Source organism: Cystoisospora suis (assembly GCF_002600585.1).
Source record: "Cystoisospora suis strain Wien I chromosome Unknown contig_3752, whole genome shotgun sequence".
NCBI classification, from domain to species: domain Eukaryota; phylum Apicomplexa; class Conoidasida; order Eucoccidiorida; family Sarcocystidae; genus Cystoisospora; species Cystoisospora suis.
The window spans coordinates 31893-52428 of NW_027156547.1; the positions used below are offsets into that span (position 1 = coordinate 31893).

The following is a 20536-nucleotide window of genomic DNA, read 5'->3' on the forward strand; positions in this document are numbered from 1 at the left end:
CCGCGATTGGAAGGCATACAACGATATGCAGCGACCCAAACATGGCGAGTTGTGACAGAATTTCTTGCGGCGGGCGGTATTCGACTCTGTCCGTGGAAAAAGGGTACAAGAAGGCGCAGGACAATTACTGCCGGTGCTAAAATTACGTTCATCACAAGACCACGCAGCTACGACGGGAAGCTGCTGAATAACGCTGCGAGAGTTCGTAGCATTGAATTGTTCCCTGGGATGCCGGTTAGAAAACTCCCGGGCGGATTTTGATGCATCGCTAGCTTAGCGAACCATGTAGAGTGTGTGTATGTCGACGGCTTAAAAAAGTAAACTCTACTCTCCGGAGAACGAACAAGTTACCCGTCTTTGTAGGAAGAAGTTGTTTTCGTAGTCTCCAACTCAGCACTATGGGGGGGTTTCCTTTTAGGCTGCTGCATCGTTGTTCAAATGGGGTGCCAAGGTACCTCTTCGTCACGCTGGCACTGTGAGGGCTTCTTGGACGGTTTCTAAGGTGGCTGAAGAAACATGGTTGCAGCTAGAGAAAGTAGCCAAGCAGTCCCGTGCGCTCCGCGCATTGTATGAGATATCGCTTTCGGTGGATCTGTTCTCGCTGCGCTGCTTCAGCTGTGCACGCGGCTTAAGACTACAATCATTTTCTTTGCCATGCGATCTGCCGCTCATCAGACGCGGTTCAGACTTACTATCAGTATCAGTCGCCCGGCGGCTGGGGAATGCTCCAGCAAGCAGCAAGCGGCTTTCCCTTCACACATCTGATCCGTGCTGATCATCTCAGCCCACAGGTTCTAGCCCAATCCAAACAGACACCTCGTTTAACGGCAAACTGTTGGGCCCTGTGTACCAGGAATCCTGATGCGTAGCCGAAGTCCGTCGGGCCGCGCCCGGCAGGTATGTTCACGTGCTGTTGCATGTCCCGTTGCACTTGCTTCAACGAGTGGAGCATACGCGACTTTTTGCCAGCTGAAACCAACCAAGCTTGGTGACCCAGGGGTTGACGCCTGCTGCCCGACGTTCACTCCCCCTTTCAGATTACCTTCCGATCACGTACGGTCGTGGCTGAATGGAGGCCCTAGACTGAGGGACACCAGCCCGGGCCTCCCTTCTCTAGGGTAGAGCACAGTGACAGTCTTTAATTCTCTTTGCGGCTTCCACTTGCTACCGGGTCTGAAAGCACTGCCGTGTGCGCAGTCGGACGCACATGGTTAGACCGGCATTCCGGGTACATTATTCAATCGTGGCAGGACATTGTCTTTCGCAAAGTCGCCATACTGACTGGCTGAGAGTAGCAGACTGGCCAGCTAGTCAACTACGGTTAGTAGCTGCGGCATGACTCTTCGGCTGTTTACGGGGCCGACTTCGTTTTTTCCTCAAATATAACGCGGACTGCTATTTACTTCGTTTCTTCTTCCAACGCTCTCAACAGCTTTGCCAGCACCTAATCGTTTTGAGCCTCGTCCTGTTCGAGTTCTTCATTGCGCTTTCGCAAGACAAGGACAAGTGTCCGCGGTGGCCGAAGCGACTGAAAGATAATTCGGTGAAGTCGGCGCCTGGCCGAGATGAGCCGGCCCCTAATTCTGTGGCTCTCTTCTGCTCGGAGGCCGGCACATGAATGCAGAGTGTCTCCAGATCTTTATCCGGCTAGTGTTCCTTTCAGCATGCTGCCTACTTCTTTCATCGGAGCGTCTCCGCGTCCGTGCCGGTCACCGAACTCGATCATTACTTTGTTTCAGTGAAAACATTTTTATTGCCTCTTTTTCGTGGCCGACCTTTCTGCATGACTTCGCCTGCCGCGGAAGAGTCATGTGGTCTCCGTGTCGACCCAGTCAAACTGGACTTCCTTGAGGAACTGGTCCTCCGGGTATCTTCTAGTCTAGCTACCCATGGCCGTGTAAAGGATGAACTCCTTGCAAGGCCGTCCTGCGGACGGCTTCAGGGGAGGGACAAGAATACCGACAAGTCCAGGACAGCTGCTGTGTCGGCAGTCTCAGTCGGCCCCGTCTCGGAAAGCAGGTGTTTCGCGTGGCTCCAATAATTGTTCCGCCCTCAACAGCGACTGCGGTGCCGGCAAAAGCAAACCCCCGCCTTTGCCAACAAAGTCATCGCCAGCGTTCGGGACGAAGCATGGCATCTTGGCCAACAGAATCTGTTTCGCTCGAATTCTTTTTTGCTGTGTGTTTTTCTGTTCACATGGTGCTCTGCTAAGTCACTTTGCCCTAAATCCTACACTGTTTGGTTACACGCTCTTCTGCAGCAATGCAGTGCTGCTTCATCAGCACGAACTCGGCGCCCACAAAAAGAAACTTCCTCGTTATCCGCAACACTCAGAGGAAGCCTTTCCCTCAGTCTCTTCTTTCCAGCCGGTCACAAAGCCATCTTGGCGGCTAGGCCAAGAGCTTGGAGACCTACCTCCCCACCGACAGGGGGAGGAAGAGGCAGCTTCTGCGTCTGATTACATCATTTCTTCAATGCATCCTGTAGCCCAGGTAGAGCTGTCTACGGATTATTCAAAGGCAGAGCACGGCTCCAGCGAAGATACCTCACACCATGCGGTTTCCGGCCGACATGGGGATCTCCGTGCTCAGGACCCGTCAGTACAGCTGGGCACAGGGTGGAGAAATCGCTACCGAACAGAGGCCCTTTACCATGGGAAAGCTCTTGGTAGGCTGGGCTTCTATAGCGGCGATGCAGGAAATATCGAAGTCGGGGGTCTGCAGGCTCCTGGGTATGTGCTGAGAAGAGAATCTACCTATGCTCGGGAGGGCCAGAAAACTCACGACCAAGGACACCAAACGTCTTCAGTGAACGGCCAGTTTTTGCGGGGATCTTTTCGAAGCCAGTTCACAGAACGCGATTATGGAGCTCGACAGCGTCATCTTTTCCGCCACGATGACCTGCTGCAAGAGACTCCAAAGGGTTTTTCAAACGGAAGGCGCCGCTCACGCCTTGCACAAGGTTTAGTTGACCACGCGGACCTGTTTGCGGAAGGTGCATACACAACAGCCTGGAGGAGACGACAGCCAGACAGCTTAGTGGCCCTTTGGGATGCAGCCCTCTCAGAAGGTCCAGCGTTTTTAGCCGTAGCGAGCGAAGCTGAGGACGGGGATGACGACGATGACAAGGGATCAGCTGCTAGCGACGCGGAGGAAAAAAAAGAGGGCAAGACTGACGAAGCAAAAGACGACGAAGAAAGCAAAGAGAAGACGGGGGAGGGCAGTGAAGAGGAGGCTGAAGAGAAGGAAGGAAAGGAGGAAGGGGAGGGGGAAACGAAAGAGCACAAGGGATCGACCGAGGAGGAAAAGGAGGAAGAGAAAGAATCGGCGGAAGAGCAGAAGGAGAAAAAAGAAGAGGAGGAGGAGAAGAAGGAAGAGGAGGAGGAGAAGAGAGAAGAGAAAGAAGAAGAGAAGGAGAAGGCCGAAGAGAATGAAGGCGAAGAGAAGGAGAAGTCCGAAGAGAAGGACGAGTCCGAAGAGAAGGAGAAGTCCGAAGAGAAGGACGAGTCCGAAGAGAAGGACAAGTCCGAAGAGAAGGACAAGTCCGAAGAGAAAGACAAGTCCGAAGAGGAGGAGGACGAGGAGGGAGAAAAAAAGAAGAAAGCCGAAGACAAGAAGGAGAAGAAAGAAGAAAAAGTGAAAAAAAAGAGGGAGTGGGGCACCCTCCCGAAGCTCGTTCAGGAAAAGGGGGCAGACTACGTCCCGGCATGGACCAAGAAGAAAGGGAATGATCGCAAGTAAGTACACCTTACCTGCCTCAGCACACCTCACCCGCTCCAGTATAAGCGCCCGAACACGTACATGAAGCTACCAAGCTCCTTAGCGAGAATTACTACTTGGCATGCCCGACCGCGATTGATACCACCTGTAGCTCTGGTGCCGCACCCCACCCCAACAGGCACATCTCGTCAATCAGTGCCCGGACCACCTGGCGCGAGGCAAAGAAAGAAATGTTCTGTTCTGGGGGCAAAGGAAACGAAGCTGTCTCGAGCTAAGGTGGGGAGAGCACTGGTTCTCACCAAGCATCTTAAGTTTTGCCATGTACAAGAGGAGACAGCACTAGCGTCGTGACCTAATTCAAGCCAGTGCTATGCTTGGATTGTATAGGTGGGGGGTGGGTAGTAGCGCCTGTCCTTTGACCGGTCTTCTCTAGTCAGTGTGCGTGGCGAAAGCCTTTTCTCTGTGTCCTTTTACGCAAGGCCGCCTTCGTAAGAAGCCTCTGTTGTTCGTGGTTCGCGTTTTCCTGTTCCTTTTGCAGCAAACCGGTCAGTGAAAAGGCGAAAAAGGAGATGAAAACATTTTTGCGGGAAGGCCCTCTACGTGCTGGTCATCGCCTTAAATCGAAAATATACTTCACAGGTACTCTTGATGAAAAGAAAGCTGCTCAAGAGAAGACCCGGAAAGAAAAGGAAGAGAAGGAAAAGGAGGAAGAAGCTAAGCTTAGCGAGAAGGATAGGGAGAAAAAGAAGAAGAAGAAGAGGGAAGAAGAGGAAATAGACGAACACCTGAAAAAAGCTGCTCTGGCTGCTGCATCCAAAAAAGAACAAGAAACACCCCAGGTCCCACCTATTGTTTTGGGCGGGCAAGCTGTGCCTGGTCTTGGAACCGTGGGAGGCCAGGGTCTCTCCCCACCAGCGAATCCGCTTTTGCCGCAACCCGGAATACCTCCCGAGGCAAACAGACTCCTCATGCTACAGCAAGCTCCCACCCTTCCTGCTTCTCCTCTCGTAGCCTCTCCCGGGTCTCCTCTCCCTCCAAGCCCAGCCGGTTTCACTTCACTCTCACCTGCTGCGGTCCCGGCTGTGGGGACACCCCCACTTTCCACTCCTGCCGCCGGGGTTCCTGGCGCCAGTGCGGGTGTGGCAGCTCCTGCGGTGATCCCTCCGACGGGGGGTGCTTTTGTCGCTCCCCCTGGAGTATCACCGGGTGGACTACCATCGCCACTGCAAGTAGGAAGCCCAGCAACTGCAGTGTCCGGCACTCCGACGGGAGTGACTCCGGAGGCAGCGGTCACCCCTGCGGCTCAGGCTGCGTTGGCAACTGCACTAGCAGAGGAGCAAGCCCGAGAGCAAGCTGCAGAAATTGCTGCGAAGGCAGCAGCTTCCGGCAGTGTGGCGCAAGCGGACCACTGGTCAACCGGTGGTCTAGCGGGTGTTATTATGCTAGGTATACTTGTAGTAGGCTGCTGTGCGGGATGTAGCTACGTATTTCACGACAAAATCACGCGAAGCATGAGGCGGATGAAGCGGAAATACCGGGAAGCTATGCAGGCCCGCAGAGCTGCTCGGGTGGCCGAAGAACGGGAACGGGAAAGACTTGTTGAATCAGACAGCAAAGAAGAAGATGGCCACAGTAGTAAGCGAAAGCACCGCGACAGCCCAGCGGAACATGGTGTCAAACGGGCTCCCAGATCACTGATGAAAATGAGGAACAGTGAGGGATCTGGGGCGGGGCCGTGAACGCCGCCCAGTCTGTCCACGCTAAGGGCAAATCTAAGTGTAACAACAGAAAGTTCACTCTGCAGAGACTCGAGACCGAGCGGGAGTGCCAAGAAAGATGGGACAGAATCAAACAGGTGCTGTCCTGGGAACTTTTCGGTGGCCCACGTCCCTCTGCTATGTGAATACCAAACACCTACAGTTTGGCTGCCGGCTGTCGGCGGATTGTGTGGACAAAAGTTTTTCGTGATGAAGTGGTAACGAAAAACCGGTGGCACTGCTTGGTCTCTCCAAGCGTTGACGGAATGTTAGGCACTTTGGGGAAACGGCCATTGAGAAAAGGGTACAGTCCCGCCGCCTGCTGCTTGCGAGTGGCAGCGGCAGCAGCTGAGTAAGGATACATTAGCGCCTGCGGGACACGAGCGAGCTGGCGTTGGTGCGTCTGCTCACCTGTAGATCCCATGTTCCGACACTGCGGAGAAAATCCTTACATGGACGTCTTCAGTTCAACGTGCGGATGTGGACAGTGGAGCGCGCAAAACCGATAGGTGCCTCTATTCCTTCGCCGAAGTGCCCACAAAATGGGATACGCGAGGCGTGTCGGGTACTAACCAAGAAGTCCGCACTGGAGAATGCGCGAATCCTGGCGCTTCCATCTGAACCAACCAGGGATCGAGCAGCGACATGAAATAGAGCGTGATAAATGTCCCAAACCACTATATATGGAAAAAGCCTGCAACAAACATGGACACGTGAGGCAGGCTTGGGTATAAGCTTCGGCGACACTTGAATTTCTCTGTAAACAAACGCTTGAGCGTTCTTGAGTTCTGAATTTCCAGCCAATTTTCAACACGCTGTCTGGAGAACAGCGTACTCAGGAACAAACTGTTTGAACACTGACGAATCGAACCCATCGACGGTGACTGGACAGGCGCAACCGGAACTACCACATGGACTGCACAGGATGCAGAGGAAACACACTCAACACTAGGCATTTATCTTACATCCTTGAGACAGACAAGAAACAGACGGCGTAACGTTGTACGCGAGGAGCTCGCCTACATCCACCGCAAAATTCCGAGTGGTATCACATCTGTGTCATTACATATGTCTCCAATACATAACTATACAAACGGAAGCGCGCGCCCGCCCAGGAGCCCAACTGAAGCAATGCGGGTGAGCTGCTGTTTGATACTACTAGGAGAGCAACAAAGTGTATGAAACACGGATCTGGGCAGACGGCAGAACAACCGTGTGTGACGATGGAACCGCGTACAAACTCGATGTCCACAGCCTGCCATGCGCCTCGTCGGCGGCGAACTTCTTTCAACGTCGGAAACAACGATCTCGTCTATTGTGCCAGAGGTCCGTCCGAAGCAGAGACGCCTAGACCTGACGGAGGGTTTCCGACGGCATCCTGCCCAGGAGCCGGGTTCAAGCGACGCGTAGCCGTCTCTTCCGCTGCCGCTATTCCGACGCGGAAGGCGGCAGGAAGGACGTTCGACCCCCCGGGTGAGGTGCCCAGCCGACTGAGGGCCCGCGGTATGGTGACGATGTTCAAGCACACAACTTGCGTCGCAACTGTTTCGGGACAGCAGGGAAGTTCGGTCGTAGCGCACCTTTCGTCGGCTGACGCCGCCGAGCAAGCAGATCATCTGTTCTTTCTCCCACTAGCTTTGCAACGTGGTCTCGCCAGGTTGCCATTGTGGTTACCTGCGACTCCGCAACGCCGTCGACCGGTTCCTCACTTGTTCTGAAGAGGAGCATCGGTTCTTAAGCCTCGTCTCTCTACTGGAGTCGGTCTTCTCGGTTTGACTGTTGTGGTTTATCGCCGTTTTCTCTCGGGTACGCTATCAGTCGGAGCGAGATCTTTTTAAGTACCGTGTTGCTTTTGTGTCTTGCACCAGTACGTGGCCCGCCAACTGCGTGTTCTTCATCGACTACTGGCCGGACAGGATGGCCTCCAAGAAGGAGCGTTGCCAGTACAAAGGGCTGGCTTCACTGGTTTGCTTGCTTCTAGCGTTGGCGCCGTTTTCCGCGGAGTGCGCTACGTCCGGGACGCAGGGTCAAACGCCGCAGGTCACTTGTGATCCTGAAACAGGTGAATCAGTTGGGAACGTGACCGTCACCTCCGTTGGCAAAAACTTCGTTCTGTTTTGCGGAATCGGAGGCGTGAAATCAACAGTTCCATACAAGTTTGATGGTACGAAGGTCTGTACAAGTGAGGCCATAAAACGTGACTTTCTGAGTGCTCCTGAGGACTGTGAGGAGCTTGCAGACTTCTCCTCTCTCTTTCCGGGGATAGCGGGCGTTTCGGGTTGGTGGCGCGGAAAAACCGTGAGCACCAGCAAGAAGTCGTGGGAGCTGGCGATACCCAAACAGAATTTTCCGCGATACAACCAGCGTTTCTGGGTCGGGTGTTCCAATGTTCTCGCCACCGGCGAAAAACACTGCATGGTTGCTGTTGCCGTCGAGGGCGTTCGGGCAAGCCAAGAAAAAAACAAGGTGACTTGCTCTTATACTAAAAATGAGAGCCTCGCAGTCACACTCTCCCCAGCCGAGCCGGAGTTCACTCTGGACTGTGGTGTGGGCGCAGTTCCTGTTCCGTCGAATCTCAACAGCGCCTACTGCAGCGGCCCGATCACAAGCAAGGCCTGTGAAACTAAATCATACGGAGGAGTTCTGCCGGGGTACCCGTCCGAAGGCCTCTGGACAGGAGACATAACAAAGGGCGGGGCAGCAGTTTTTAAGATCCGGCCAGGGACTTTCCCTTCAACAAAGGCTACTTTCAATGTGGGATGCGCAGGACCCGTAGGAACACCAGGTGAAAACAACTTTTGTACCGTGGCTGTAACCCTGGATCCGGCTTCCTCGGGCTCTGGGAATCCGGGAGGCGCAGGCGGTGGGAATCCGGGAGGCCCGGTCAGCGGGAGATCGGCCAGATCGGACAGTACGGGCACCAAGAAGTCAGACGGGAACTGGGCAGCGCCCCGGGCGACAGTGTGGATAGTAGCGTCTTTAGTCGCTGTTGTTTTAGGCGCCCATGGCAGGCTGTAGCGTAGGCGTTACATGTGTTGTTCTCGACACAGGGTGTCTCTTCTGTCTTTGTGCGGAACTTGCTTCTGACTGGACAGGGTGCGACTGGTTTGGCAGCCCATGTCTGATCTGTGCGTTCACTTTCGTCGTGTTGCGCGCCCCCTGCTTTTTTTTTTTCGGGAATCGTGCGTATGCCCTTTCTTGTCTTCAGTGCACAGTTGACAGACATCATCTGGGACGTTCCGGCGGGTACAGACCTTTCGAGCGCTGGATCACCCCTAGTGTCTCGCAGTTTGCTGAAGTTGGTCAATTTCTGTACTGTAGCAGCGAGTTGTCGGTTGGAGGCGAAGAGAGATCGCTCAGGATACACCGAACATTGCAGGACGCGGACAGGGAGCGCGTTGTTCTCATGTAGCGCAGTGGACCCACTCTGTTTCCAGTATCAATTCAATTCGCTTGGTGCCGCTGGACATTCGTTCCCGTGCACTTCCACGTAGACGGTAACACACAAGTATCTAAAGCATGCTCCTCCAGTATGCACTTTCAGCTTGCGGTCGTCGGCGGACCCTGAGTTCAGTGGCAGGAGGTCCTTGAAACGGCGTTGCATGTCTTCGCCAGGGAGACTGACTCTTCGCATACGAGATGCTAGGCCCCGGAAACTACCAGTTTTGGTGCTTCTTGCATCGCTAGGAGGGATTTCGAGGCGTCGCGGCCTCCATTTGCCCCGGATGAAACGGACGCCGAGCGTACACAACTGGTGTCCATAGGAAGCATGGTTCTCAGCCTTTGTGAAGCACTGTAGTCTCTAAGATAGTTTTGGCAGGCAGCAAAGCTATACTCTTAGCTGTCTGCCAAAGCTACACTCTTAGCTGTCTGCCAAAGCTATACCCTTAGCTGTCTGCCAAAGCTATACTCTTAGGAGGTGAACTTCTGCTGCTGGCGATACCGGTTTTTTCACCGGTATACTGTTGCGGGCGACTGCCGCGTCGGTTTCGGACTCATATTGCCACTCATACGTGGAACAGATCGTTTGAACGGCAGTACAGTTGGATCATCAACGAGAGATGCAGTCCGGGGTGCTGCGGACATGAGACGCCACGGGGTGTTGTCCGGCCAGAACATCACATTCGGTAGTCAGCGGCCTAGATGGCAGTTTTTTGAAGGTTTTTTATAGCTTGTACTATGAACCTGCAGGCTGGGACGCTTACCATCGAAGCGCACATGCACGGCGGCTCGTACAGCCTAAATGCCGTTTAGCGAGTGCATGCGCTTGCCCTGTATGTGCGACTACCCCGACACGTCACTGCCGGTCCGTTTGTTGGTCCTGCGACTGGGCGCCAAGGTTTTCAGGAGCCGCTGGCCGGGTGAGTAGCGATGATGTAAAGATGACTTCTCCACTGTGGAGGAAGGTCCGGGAGGTCTGCCGCATCCCTCAGCGATGCCGGGGCTGCGGCAAGCTGTTTTTGAAAGGAAGCCCTGGAAACGACAATCCACGAACACTCACTTGCGCTCTGCAACCTAGCAGTGCTTGCTCGGGCTCCGGCGGGTGGTCTCTTCGCTCAGCAAACGATGGCCAGGTCGCATACATTCGGGCTATAGAGAAGACTTTCCGGTCCGTTCCGCTGGATCCACTCGAACGCGGTCATTGCACACCGCGAACTGGTGACAACTGTTCCATTGCCTGGCGTGATACATCCAGATTATCTAGTTGTCAAAGTTACTTGTCAAATCAAAGTACTGCGGACACGCTCGCCGAGCGCATCCTGTTGCGTATGCCCCGCTGTTCACTCTCACGAAATCAAGCACTCTGGACTCGCCAGGCTCCTGCAGGGGTGTATGACCACCTATCACACGGGCATCGTTCCTCGACACTTACTGTTTGTATACTCTCATCTATTGCTCATTCCAAGACTTTCTGCTCTCTTCGATGGCCCTCTACTGCTCCTGTGCCGTTTAGTGGTGTATCCTACTCCGCTCCGTCTGCTCCCTCCCGGACTGCCATTTCTCTCCATACAACGGAGGACATTTGCGGGCACCACCGGTATACTTATTCTTTCCGACGTGTCTCGCGTCAAGTGTTGCGTGACGGAGCTTTGCCTGGGTGTCGTTCGAACTTTGAGGATGCCCCACAGAGCGGTTGCGCCGCCAACTTTTCTCGGCCGTGTTACTCTCGCTTGAGCAGCTTCTCTTCTTGTCCCGACCGTCCTCCGTTGTGTCTTCTGGCGGGTGAGTCTTCCTGTTCTCCGTTTCATCTGTTAACCCCTCATTGCTCCCGCTCTCTTCCCACTCAGGCACTCTCGTCTTCTTTTTGTGGTCATCGCTTCCTGATGCGCTCTTCGACTTCACATGCAGCCTTTCTTGCTTGCTCTCTTCTCTGTTGCGCGTTTAGTCGTGCTCGGTATGAATATCGGTGTCCGGGGTGTGCAGGAGCTCGGCCCGCACACTCGGGAGTAGTCACTTCCCCCATCTTTGCGTCGGGCGCCCGCTCGTCGATTCTCATTCAAGGATTGTCGGCCTCTTTCCTTCTAAGAAACATGTCTTCGCAGAAATTCTCTTCCTCTTATTGTCCTTGCTCCGCGCCCTCGTCTGCGAAACGCCTTCATTCAGAAAGTTTTGAATGCTTCCCATCTCGAAGCACTTTCTTCGCCACCGTATCTGCTTCTCGACTCGTCGGGGCGTTAAACATACGTCATTATCCTTACACACGAGGAACGCATACCTCAAAGAGAGAGATCTCCTTGGTGCGTGAAAGCATTTCCCCGGCCGGAGAACAAGCCTTTGTGGAAGGGGTGGAAGAAACGAAGGAAGGAGAGGAGAAAGGAGAGAGGAAAGAAGGGGAGGAGTTTTCGCGACAAAAACTGGAGACACAAAGCCAGAGGAGAGATGCAGACGGAGCCGCGGGAGAAGGAGACGACTTGCTTGGTCTCGCTTGGAGAGGTCTTCAGGATCCTCAGGTCCTTGATGAGAAGGCAAGAGAAGGGATACGAAGGGAAATGATTCAAAGACTAGCAAAAACGACAGCCACCTTCTCTGCTGCATTGCACTCAGCTGAACAGCTTAAAAAGAAAGAGGAAGCATTCTCGGGGCCTTCAAGAGATGCCAAACTAACAGCCATTTTTCAGGTGAAACCACGGCTTCAGACGAACGTTACTTTGCTGAGCTGTACGTACACTCTCTATCAGTGTTCTTTGCTACGCTGTTTTATGCTTCATCCAGACTTTACCGAGATGATTTGAACACCCAAACACACAGGCAAATGCTTGGGGTGGAAAACTAACTTCTTCCTGGCTCCCTGGGACATTGCCATACCTCGTAATAGTGTTGCTTCGCTTGATAGCTACGGAGAAGTAGAGCGGCCTCTCCCACAAGTTTCCGTTATGTATTCCCGCAGTTCAACAGGACCTACTTGTAGGCTCATTTGCTCCCTCGCTCGAGGGCCAGTTGGTTGACGCTGGGGAATTTGCATGGTCTGGCGACCACACTGTATCTAGTCATGGAAATACTGTGAAACCGTATATTTTTCAGAACAGGTACGGTCCCCAACGGGGATAAGTGGTGCTGTGGCGTCATCCAGAGAAATCGCAGTCTTCTATCGGCAGTTACCTGAACAAGCTATCTGCACAAGATAATGTAAACGGGCAAGCGTGTCTCCTCCTGACTCTGTTTTTCGTCTCTGCACTTCGAATGTCCACATGCTCCTGTCGCACAGTCCCAAGGAGAAAGAAAGCGTTTCCCTTCCAGGTCGATTTATGGATGTATTTCTGTGGGGGCGTGTGTTTGACCGTGATCTGCGTGTAAACGTATTGGTGTCTCTCAGAGTCGCACCCAAGTATACCTGCGTATGTACATACGAACGTAGTAAGCTAAGCTCGAGCCACGCTCAGGCACTTTCCACGTGCTTCTTCGCATCTCAGTATGCATACCGGCGATACATTTGATTTTTTTTTTTCGCCCTTGAACTCGTGCATACACTCAGATACCCGTATCCGAATTCACAAGCAATCTCACACCAGCTGAGCATACCGCATTCAGCCCCGTTATTGGTGGGCTCGAAGTGAAATGTTTGTCCTCTCGCTTCTGTTGATGTGGCTACCTTTCTTACAACCCTGCTCTCTTATCGACTGTCATCTCTTTTCTGTCCATACATCGTACTCGAGCATCTCGTCCGATAGAGCTCTGCCTTGTCTCGACTGTCTGCTCCGTTCCACTGAGCGCAGGAATTCTGTTCCATTGTCTATCTCTCCTCTGCGCTGAAGATTTCCGATGTTGATTTAACAAGCTCCATAGAGCGGGCTATCTCGTCAGCTGCAGTCCTGGCGCGTCTGTCAAACTCTTCCTCTACGCCATCGCGTTCCCTGGGCTGTTTTCCTGCCTTGACAGCAGAGGACGTATCTCTTTTGGTGCGGTGTATGGGCAGTGGTGGCAGTTCCGGGCATCACAGCGTAGGTTATATTTCTTCTCTTGTTTCTCGCGTCTTCAAAGAAAGACGTAGCACTCTCAATCGTTGGCCTCCGTCTGTCTCTTTGTCACACCGGGGAAGAAAAGAAAAACGGCTGCAGCCGGAACCGTCTTCAAAAGAGGACCGCAGCAACATATACACAGCCTCAGGGCGGGCTCCTTTCCAAGACGGGAATGATGAGAAAGGTGAAGCGCTTCTGCTTTCAACAGATGAAGGAAGTGCGCAGGATCTTCCAGACCAGAAGGGACATTTATCAGATCCCGAGGAGAAGGAGGCGAGCCTGAGTAGAGATGCTCAGCTATTGTTGACCCGTCCGCATAGTCTTTCACAGGGCGAAGCGGTCAATGAACTAACTGCTGCGCTGGTGGCCTGGACAAAAGCATCGATGATGACTTCCAGTAGCCTGACCAACGCCCTTCTTGGTTACGCATGGAATGTCAAGAAACGAGGTAACTGTCATCTCTGTAACCCGCGACCATTATATTGTGAATGCACAACGTTCTCTGTCTCTGTGAGATGTGGTAATATGTCTGTACATATATAGAGATTGCTGCCTGTCGTATTGCCCCAGGGTTTCCAGGAGTCATGTGTAAGGTATATCAGATCACCTGGAGCGTTGTACAGAGGCAAGCCAGAGGCAGGTGGGAGGAGACAGCGCTCGCGACGACTTCTTCGCCTCCGGAGCGAATACCCATGCAACAAAAGAACTTTAATTCTCAGAGTCAAGTCTCTCACTTCTGTCGTTGAAATCTATCTAAAGTTGAGTCACAGGAAAAGAGGTCTGGTTGATTTGATGCGGTGTGCCGCGTGGTTGGAGTTTGGTATCATAACATATGGGAAGAGGACACAAGGAGGCTCCAAGAAACGGCGAGTATCTTGCCTTTACTGTCTTAGCGCCAGGTTTTCCATGCGCTGTGTGTTATACCAGGTGTAGGTGGACTCGACCCAAACCACATCCGCGTTCTTCTACGTCCTTTGGAGAGTGGTGGAGCCTGCTTCTTCTCCTGTCAACAGCTGATGGAAGTCTTGGAAGCTATGCTTCTTTTCAATTGCCGCATGTTGCCACGAGTAAGACCTCACTCCGATCGGTGTCGTGCGTGTTTGTCCAAGCATGCTAGCGGGTGTTTCTCATCTTTGGAATCGCATACCAAGTGTGTGATTTCTTCTTACGAGGTTCCTCGAGACTGACATACGAATGCGGCTTCCTCAACTCGGTGTTTTTCCTGCGTTCGTGAATCTTGAAGACCAGAAGTAATCTTGGAGATGCATGCGCTCGTTATGACCATCAAAGGGTCCACAGTTGCCGAAACTGTAGGTGCGTTTCGCGTGTGCTTGCAAGTGGACCTAGAAAACCCTCGTGGGTTCCTGACTTTCTGTTTGGGCTCTTGTTTCGCGATACTCCAAAGTTCCATACAATGGCGTGTGAGTTACTGGGATAAGCTTCCACGTCTTGGTTTCTTCCGCTTAGGCCAGAGCCACTGTCGAAGCTGTAACCCTCGAGCTGCTGAAAATTATGAGAGGAGGAGACACTCAACCTATGGACAACGCCGACGAAGACTTCTCTTCAGTTGCATCCTCTTCTCCTCTCTCTCTTCAGCAGCTTGCACTCTGGTTAGTTACCCTAGCCAAATACCGTGTGGACAATGATGTAAGTTTTCTCTTCCCAGTCGAGTCTTTCACTAGAGTTGTACCACGCAAGAAAAAGACGAATTGCAAGAGTTGGAACACTGGCAGACCACGAGCAGCCCGGAAAAGTACAAGGAAGGTTGCAGTTTGTCTTTGTAGTGACAGACTGTCAGGAGAGTCTAGAGGTGGAGAAGAGGACGCTGAGTAAGCGCTACGCGCAGCTAAGTTCAGGCTTAAGTGTAGTCACGTGGGTCGAGTATAGTGGGCGACAGGCGTCACTGCGCCAGTGAGGTGCGGTGCGATGTCACGGGGTGGGTTGTTAAAGCATCGGAACAATGCGGCGGCACCGCCCAGCAGAGAACTGACTGCTTGTTGTGCGAGCGTGTATATGTATGTATGTATACACGGACAATTCATATATACATACATACGCACACCTATCTTCCAGCGCATCTCTCGCGCGTGTACATGACGCACGGTTCCAAAACATGTTTTACCTGTTCTCCCGTCTTTCTTTCGTCTTTGCAGGAGGTATGGGAGTTGGCAGCTGAGATTCTGCAACGTTCAGAAGGTGTCCTGCAAGCACAACTTTCCCCTGCTCTCCTCACTGCTTTTGTCTACGCCTTCGGGAAGTTCCTTGGAGCCCAGCAACAAGTTATGCTGGAGACGCTCGCGTCTTTGGCGAGACAGAAGCTCCATCTGTTCTCTTTAGGAGATCTGAGTCAGGTATGTTATCTTTCACAGGGTGTCGTACGGGTGCGCGGATAAGAATAGGAATCAAAAGCATGCTTTGATTTCGGGGATCAGCTACTTCAAGTGAAGTCAGGCGAAAAAATGCAAGAGTGCGTTGTCTGACTGCCAGACGTGTCGGTGTTCCTAAAGACAAGTGTGAGGTAAGGACCCCTGGGTTTACATAGGCGCGCTATCAATTCATGTGTACCAGGGAGAGAGATGAGCCAGGTGCTCTGATCTCGTATGCACTTCAGTGTCAGCGGCCGGCGTGCTCGCACACTTTCTGCATCATACACTCTAACCACATGAGGCCGTATCTTCTACACTAGTCCGATCACTATATAAGTGTGTATCCCTTGTTGCCGTTGGTCCTTGATTGCGTCTTTCCCGGTGTCGCTTGATATAAGTGACCGACGTAGCTTTAGTGCACGAGGCCTCGTAGCGTCTGTTGAGAAGATGCGGGCCGAAACTTTGTATGCTTCAACTGAAAACCCCTGACGCTAGAGCAACCAAGTGTAGTCGTTCTGATATGTGCTGTCTCGTCTCTTTCTCTTTCGCCGACTTGCATGCAGCTGCTTGTATCGTTAACCAGAGCTCGCGTTGTTGACAGGGTACTCTTTGCTCGGAGCGCTGTCTTGGTACGGCGGTCTCTAATGGCCTACACCGACCAAGGCAAAGAGAAGAAAAACGCGGGGATTTACGGAACTCTTTCAGGCTGCGCTGATGCTTCCCGTATGTCCCGTTTGCTTCACAAATCCCCGTAACTTTATCTACCATATATGAACAAGTATCTCGGGAGCAACGCAGCTCCGACTCAAGTTCGTCCTTCTCTCTCATCTCTCGTCTCGTCGGTAGTCTGCGAAGGAAGAACTGCCGCCGTCCTGGACCCAGCGTACACAGGAGCAACATGCGTGTCTACGTTGAGAAAGAGACTCTCTTTGACGACACATGCGGCTGACGTTCTAAGCCGTTGTCCGCAAGAAGACTTCCGCTTGTGTCGGTGTGTACGACAGACGGGCTACGTTGAGGGATGATTGGCAGGTAGATACAGCACGGCAGATGTGACGTGTCAGGCAAATCTACATGTGCCGGTTCTTATGTATCCAATAACTCTCTCATAAAACACGAATTTTCTCGCGAGTGAGTGAGATGGACCGCGTGTCCTTCACACGGTTCCCGTCTCTTGTTGCATCTGAGAGTAGACGCCATATTCAATCGCTCTGCAGCCTGCGTCGCCGTACGCGCCCTACAGACGGTGTCCGATTGTGTATGCGTGTGCCTCCTTGCATTTTAGCCGAACAGGTCGTTAACCTTTGCGTGACATTCGCGCGTCAGAGACAGGCAGATCCTAAACTCTTTGAGTGCTTCGCGTCCCTCCTACTCTCGGGCCCCCCGTGGTGGCTACTGGCATCCCGCCCCCAGTAAGCCAGTTCCACTAGTTCTTTCGCAGGCTGAGGGAGTAGTCTCTCGTCAGACTTTTGATTTTCCGTTTCATTGTCCCCCCAGGCGTCGAACTGCCCAGTCGACCCGAGGACCTGCATCAGGCGGAGGCATGATGTAGACACTTCCTGCAGGGCAGTCGGTTGAAGAGAAAAAACAGAAGGAAGTAGGTAGGTTTTACATTCTCCTGAAAGCCCAATTCACCCGGCCGCTCTGTGAGTCACCAAACACTCCGTGGGCAGGTCAGTCTCGAACCTGTTCTCCTGACGAGCATCTCCGAGCAGATGTGGTCGCAAAAAAGCTCGGTTCGTCTCTTTACACACACGTGACATACTGAGGAAGCTGGAGACAGTCTTCTCGCCCTGTCGGCATCGCACTTGCTTTGCCAGATAGGCAGCTGTTATAGTGCTCGGGAGAGAAGTCCTGCATGCGAACTGCTTGGAAGAACATTCGTCTGAGTGTATTGCCTGCTCTCACAGCTACCTTCTATCGCTGTGCGTGCGTCACTGCCTACGCGTCCGCATTCGTGTAGAGTAGCTGCTAGACTGCGGCACTAGAGTGGCAGTGCTCGGGGGTCCGTTCTGGTTTAACGGTGAAGTACATTGAGATGTGTCTGTCTTGGACAGTGGCGGCACAGCTGTCCCTGAAACTCGGCTTGAGTGCCTCGCATCAGCCGATCTGGTTGCGGTACTCGTGGCATTTGCACAGGTCCGCGTCGTCCAGCAACCACTTTTCCAGGTATGGTGAAGTAGCTGAATATCCTCACACGCTCGTGCGGATGCGCGCATGCAAAGAAAGCACCCCTGCGATACAAAGACTACATAAGTCACGGGCACCTCCGTTGAGAGGATCTGTGCTTTTGCCTCCGTGGAATGAACTGTGTATCTTTTGTCGTCTACACCTGCCGGCAAGCAGTTCTCCAGTCATGCGTCTGCAGGAGGTGCGTCAGCAAACACTCAGGCTGACAGAAGGGTATCAAGCCTTACCGCTCATGTGCTTTGCAGAGGATCCTGCCCGTGCTTGAGTCCAAGTATGTACGCGCCTGCTAACGGATACGCCACTCAGTGGGTTTTCTTTCTTTGCATTGAGGCGAGAGATCGTTAAAAGACTAGCTGAGCTGTGAGCAACAGGTGGATGATGACGCCGCGTGAGCTGATCGTTATTCAGTGTTCTGGTGTTTTGCATTTCATTTGAACTCCATTCATTCTTCGTGTAGCGTCCAGCCTTTTCACCAGCGACACTCTGTGGTGTTTCGTATGTATCGCCACTTGCTTGAGTGCTCGGCCGCTGTCTCAATTCTTGGCTCTAACGGCTTGCACGCTTTCTCGCTGGACATTCTGTCTCCTCCGCTCCACGTCTTATATCTGTATCTGACGAGCGTAACTGGTGGTATCTTCGTATAGTTGCTTCGAGTGGGTCTCCCCCTCAACTTGACCGGAAGGGCTTTGGAAAGGTGAAATAGCCACCCCGTTGGCCAGATATCCCCGATGCATGCAGGAATTGGATCGACTCCTGACCGCACAGGCGGAGAGGAAAGAAGGTCTGGACGCCTCTGCATGTGTCAGAATTCTCCAGGCACATTCAAAGGTACGAGACTTATTCGTAACCGGCATGGGCTGATAAGCGTATGTAGTCTTTCGCGGAGTCGTAAAGAACGAGGGAACGACAGGGAGGTCCTGGGTTTTCTTGAGAGTGCTCGTAAGACTGTTTTGTAAATTTGACGGTGCATGGACCCAAAATTTATGTTAGACAATCAGGAACACGGTGACGGCGCCTTCCTTCTTATTCGCTTGTTCGCTCTGGTGCTCGTTAGCATGGAAGTTGCTCTTTTTGTGTGGGCTGCGCGTGTGTACGTAGACACAATACGCAAATGCCTAAGGCAACAATTTTCTGCTGTTGAGTACGGAGGGGTTTCGTATTCCTTTTGTGACTCCGTATTTGTGTGTTTCTTTCTCTCTGTGCCATAATCCAGGTGGGGTATCGCGCCGTTGAGCTACATCAGACAATTCTGCTTTCTCTCGCCCTGCCTTCTGCGACCGTCCTAGCGGTTGGAGACCTTCTTCAAATAGCTGACGCGATCGACGCTCTGGGGCTCAGCGTTCCCTCTCGGCTGCAGAAGCGTTTGGACGAAGAGCTTCCTCCTCAGGTAACCGTACAACCGTTGATGCATGATCGCGTAGGCTAGCGATACCTACGTGACTATCTTGTGTGTAGGAAGGCTCAAACACATACCTCCGACCGGATAAGCGGGGTCAGGTACGAATATAATGAATGAAGAACGGACACGATCTCATTCACGTTTGCCTGCTTTCTCGCATTCATACCGCTGTGAACTCCTTCACGGATTCTACCCGGCGAACTCGCCATACCTGAACGAACTCCCCTATCGCCTTGCGTGGACGTACCATTGCTTCCCTGGATTGAAGATAAGGATCCGCACGCGTGGGTACTGGGACAGGTGGCATCTCATACGTTGCTGACGTTTTTGTGATTTGTCATTCATTAACTGCCTTCCCCACGGCCACATTGTCTAGTGCGATCTAGAAGTACCAGAGGCCGCTAGCTGGCGGGTGACTGACAGGTATCCAGTCAGGTTTGAACGAGTAGACGACCGCTACGCACATACCCTTCCAAATTTCTCGTCGCCTCGAGGCCTCGTGCTCCAAGTGTGACGATCGACTCAGCTAGGGAGTCATGACTTGATCCCCTTCCACGTGGTTTCCCCTCTGTCGTACTTGTGGGGTGCTGTGTCTTTTTCAGCTTCAACGCCCGAGCCCTGAGAGTGAAGAAGAGGATGAAGATGACGACTTCAGCGGGGCATGGAGAGGCATGAGATCAGATGGGAATAACAGGAAGAAGAAACGCCAGAAAGCACGGAAGAGGAAATGGACCTGGTGACCAAGAGAGTCAACCAAGATAGGAACTGAGTCAGGCGGAAGGAGATGACATTTTCGTTGAAATGTGTGGAAACTCAACCTGAGTGCGAAGGTTTCCTCAGAGGAGTCACGCTAGTCGTATGTGGAGGTGCCTTCTTCAGAAGTGTTGAACAAAGTCAGGATATCCAGGTTGCTCGGGTGTATGAAATCAAGCCGTATATTTATATCCTTGTCTTTCTTGGGCTGTGGTGTTCGGAAAGGAAAAAGGTCTTGTCAACTCTCAAGCGCAACCTTGGTCTGTCGTTGGTGATAGTAGACTTTCTAATATGTATATAGGCATGACTGCCCTGGAGCTCATTTACTTAATCATGACGAAACTGAGAAAGACATATAACTCGTTTGAGAAAGATGGAGAGACTCAGCACTGTCCGATACGGAGACAGGTGAATTCCACAGCCACTGCGATGCCCAAGAAGGGCAGCAAACAAGCGGGAAAGATGACATGCATTCAACCCAAGTTCTCTGTCAACAACACCCTTGTGAACGGAAGACGACACTTGTACAGTCATCACCGGAGGGTAGAACGGTGTTTGTTTTAGAAGTAAGGTAGATCATTAGCACATAAAATGCAGGCTGATGTTATTCGTTTTGTCATCGTTGGACTTCGAGTGCTTCTCAGTCCTACGAACGGTGATGAGTACGGTCGCGGAAAAAGCGGCCTGAACTGTTTTTTTGGGCTTCTCAATGACAGCGTTGACGAACAAAAACACAGTTGCAGTTGTGTAGAGCACATGACATCTTTATTCCGGAGAGTGGACATCCACACGCCGTAGTGATCATCGTAAGCACCAGGATGTGTTTTTCGCTCGTGAGTGCACTGAGGCCACTTGACTTGGTATTCTATTGGTGTGTCTACGAAGACATGACTCT

At 52.5% G+C, this 20536-nt stretch overlaps 2 protein-coding genes across 2 annotated transcripts; both read left to right on the forward strand.

The window, feature by feature from the left end:
• The first annotated feature begins 1384 nt into the window (after positions 1–1384).
• CSUI_007219 (uncharacterized protein) lies at positions 1385–5781 on the forward strand. Its single transcript, XM_068067369.1, has 2 exons — positions 1385–3736; positions 4258–5781. The coding sequence occupies exons 1-2, from the start codon at positions 1905–1907 to the stop codon at positions 5456–5458; spliced, it is 3033 nt and encodes a 1010-aa protein (XP_067920660.1). The 5' UTR covers positions 1385–1904; the 3' UTR covers positions 5459–5781.
• A 4040-nt stretch (positions 5782–9821) lies between these two features.
• CSUI_007220 (uncharacterized protein) lies at positions 9822–19675 on the forward strand. Its single transcript, XM_068067370.1, has 11 exons — positions 9822–11595; positions 12691–13381; positions 13861–14000; positions 14401–14580; positions 15087–15284; positions 15863–16022; positions 16585–16711; positions 17357–17468; positions 18228–18317; positions 18703–18876; positions 19491–19675. The coding sequence occupies exons 1-11, from the start codon at positions 9859–9861 to the stop codon at positions 19626–19628; spliced, it is 3747 nt and encodes a 1248-aa protein (XP_067920661.1). The 5' UTR covers positions 9822–9858; the 3' UTR covers positions 19629–19675.
• Positions 19676–20536: the final 861 nt, after the last annotated feature.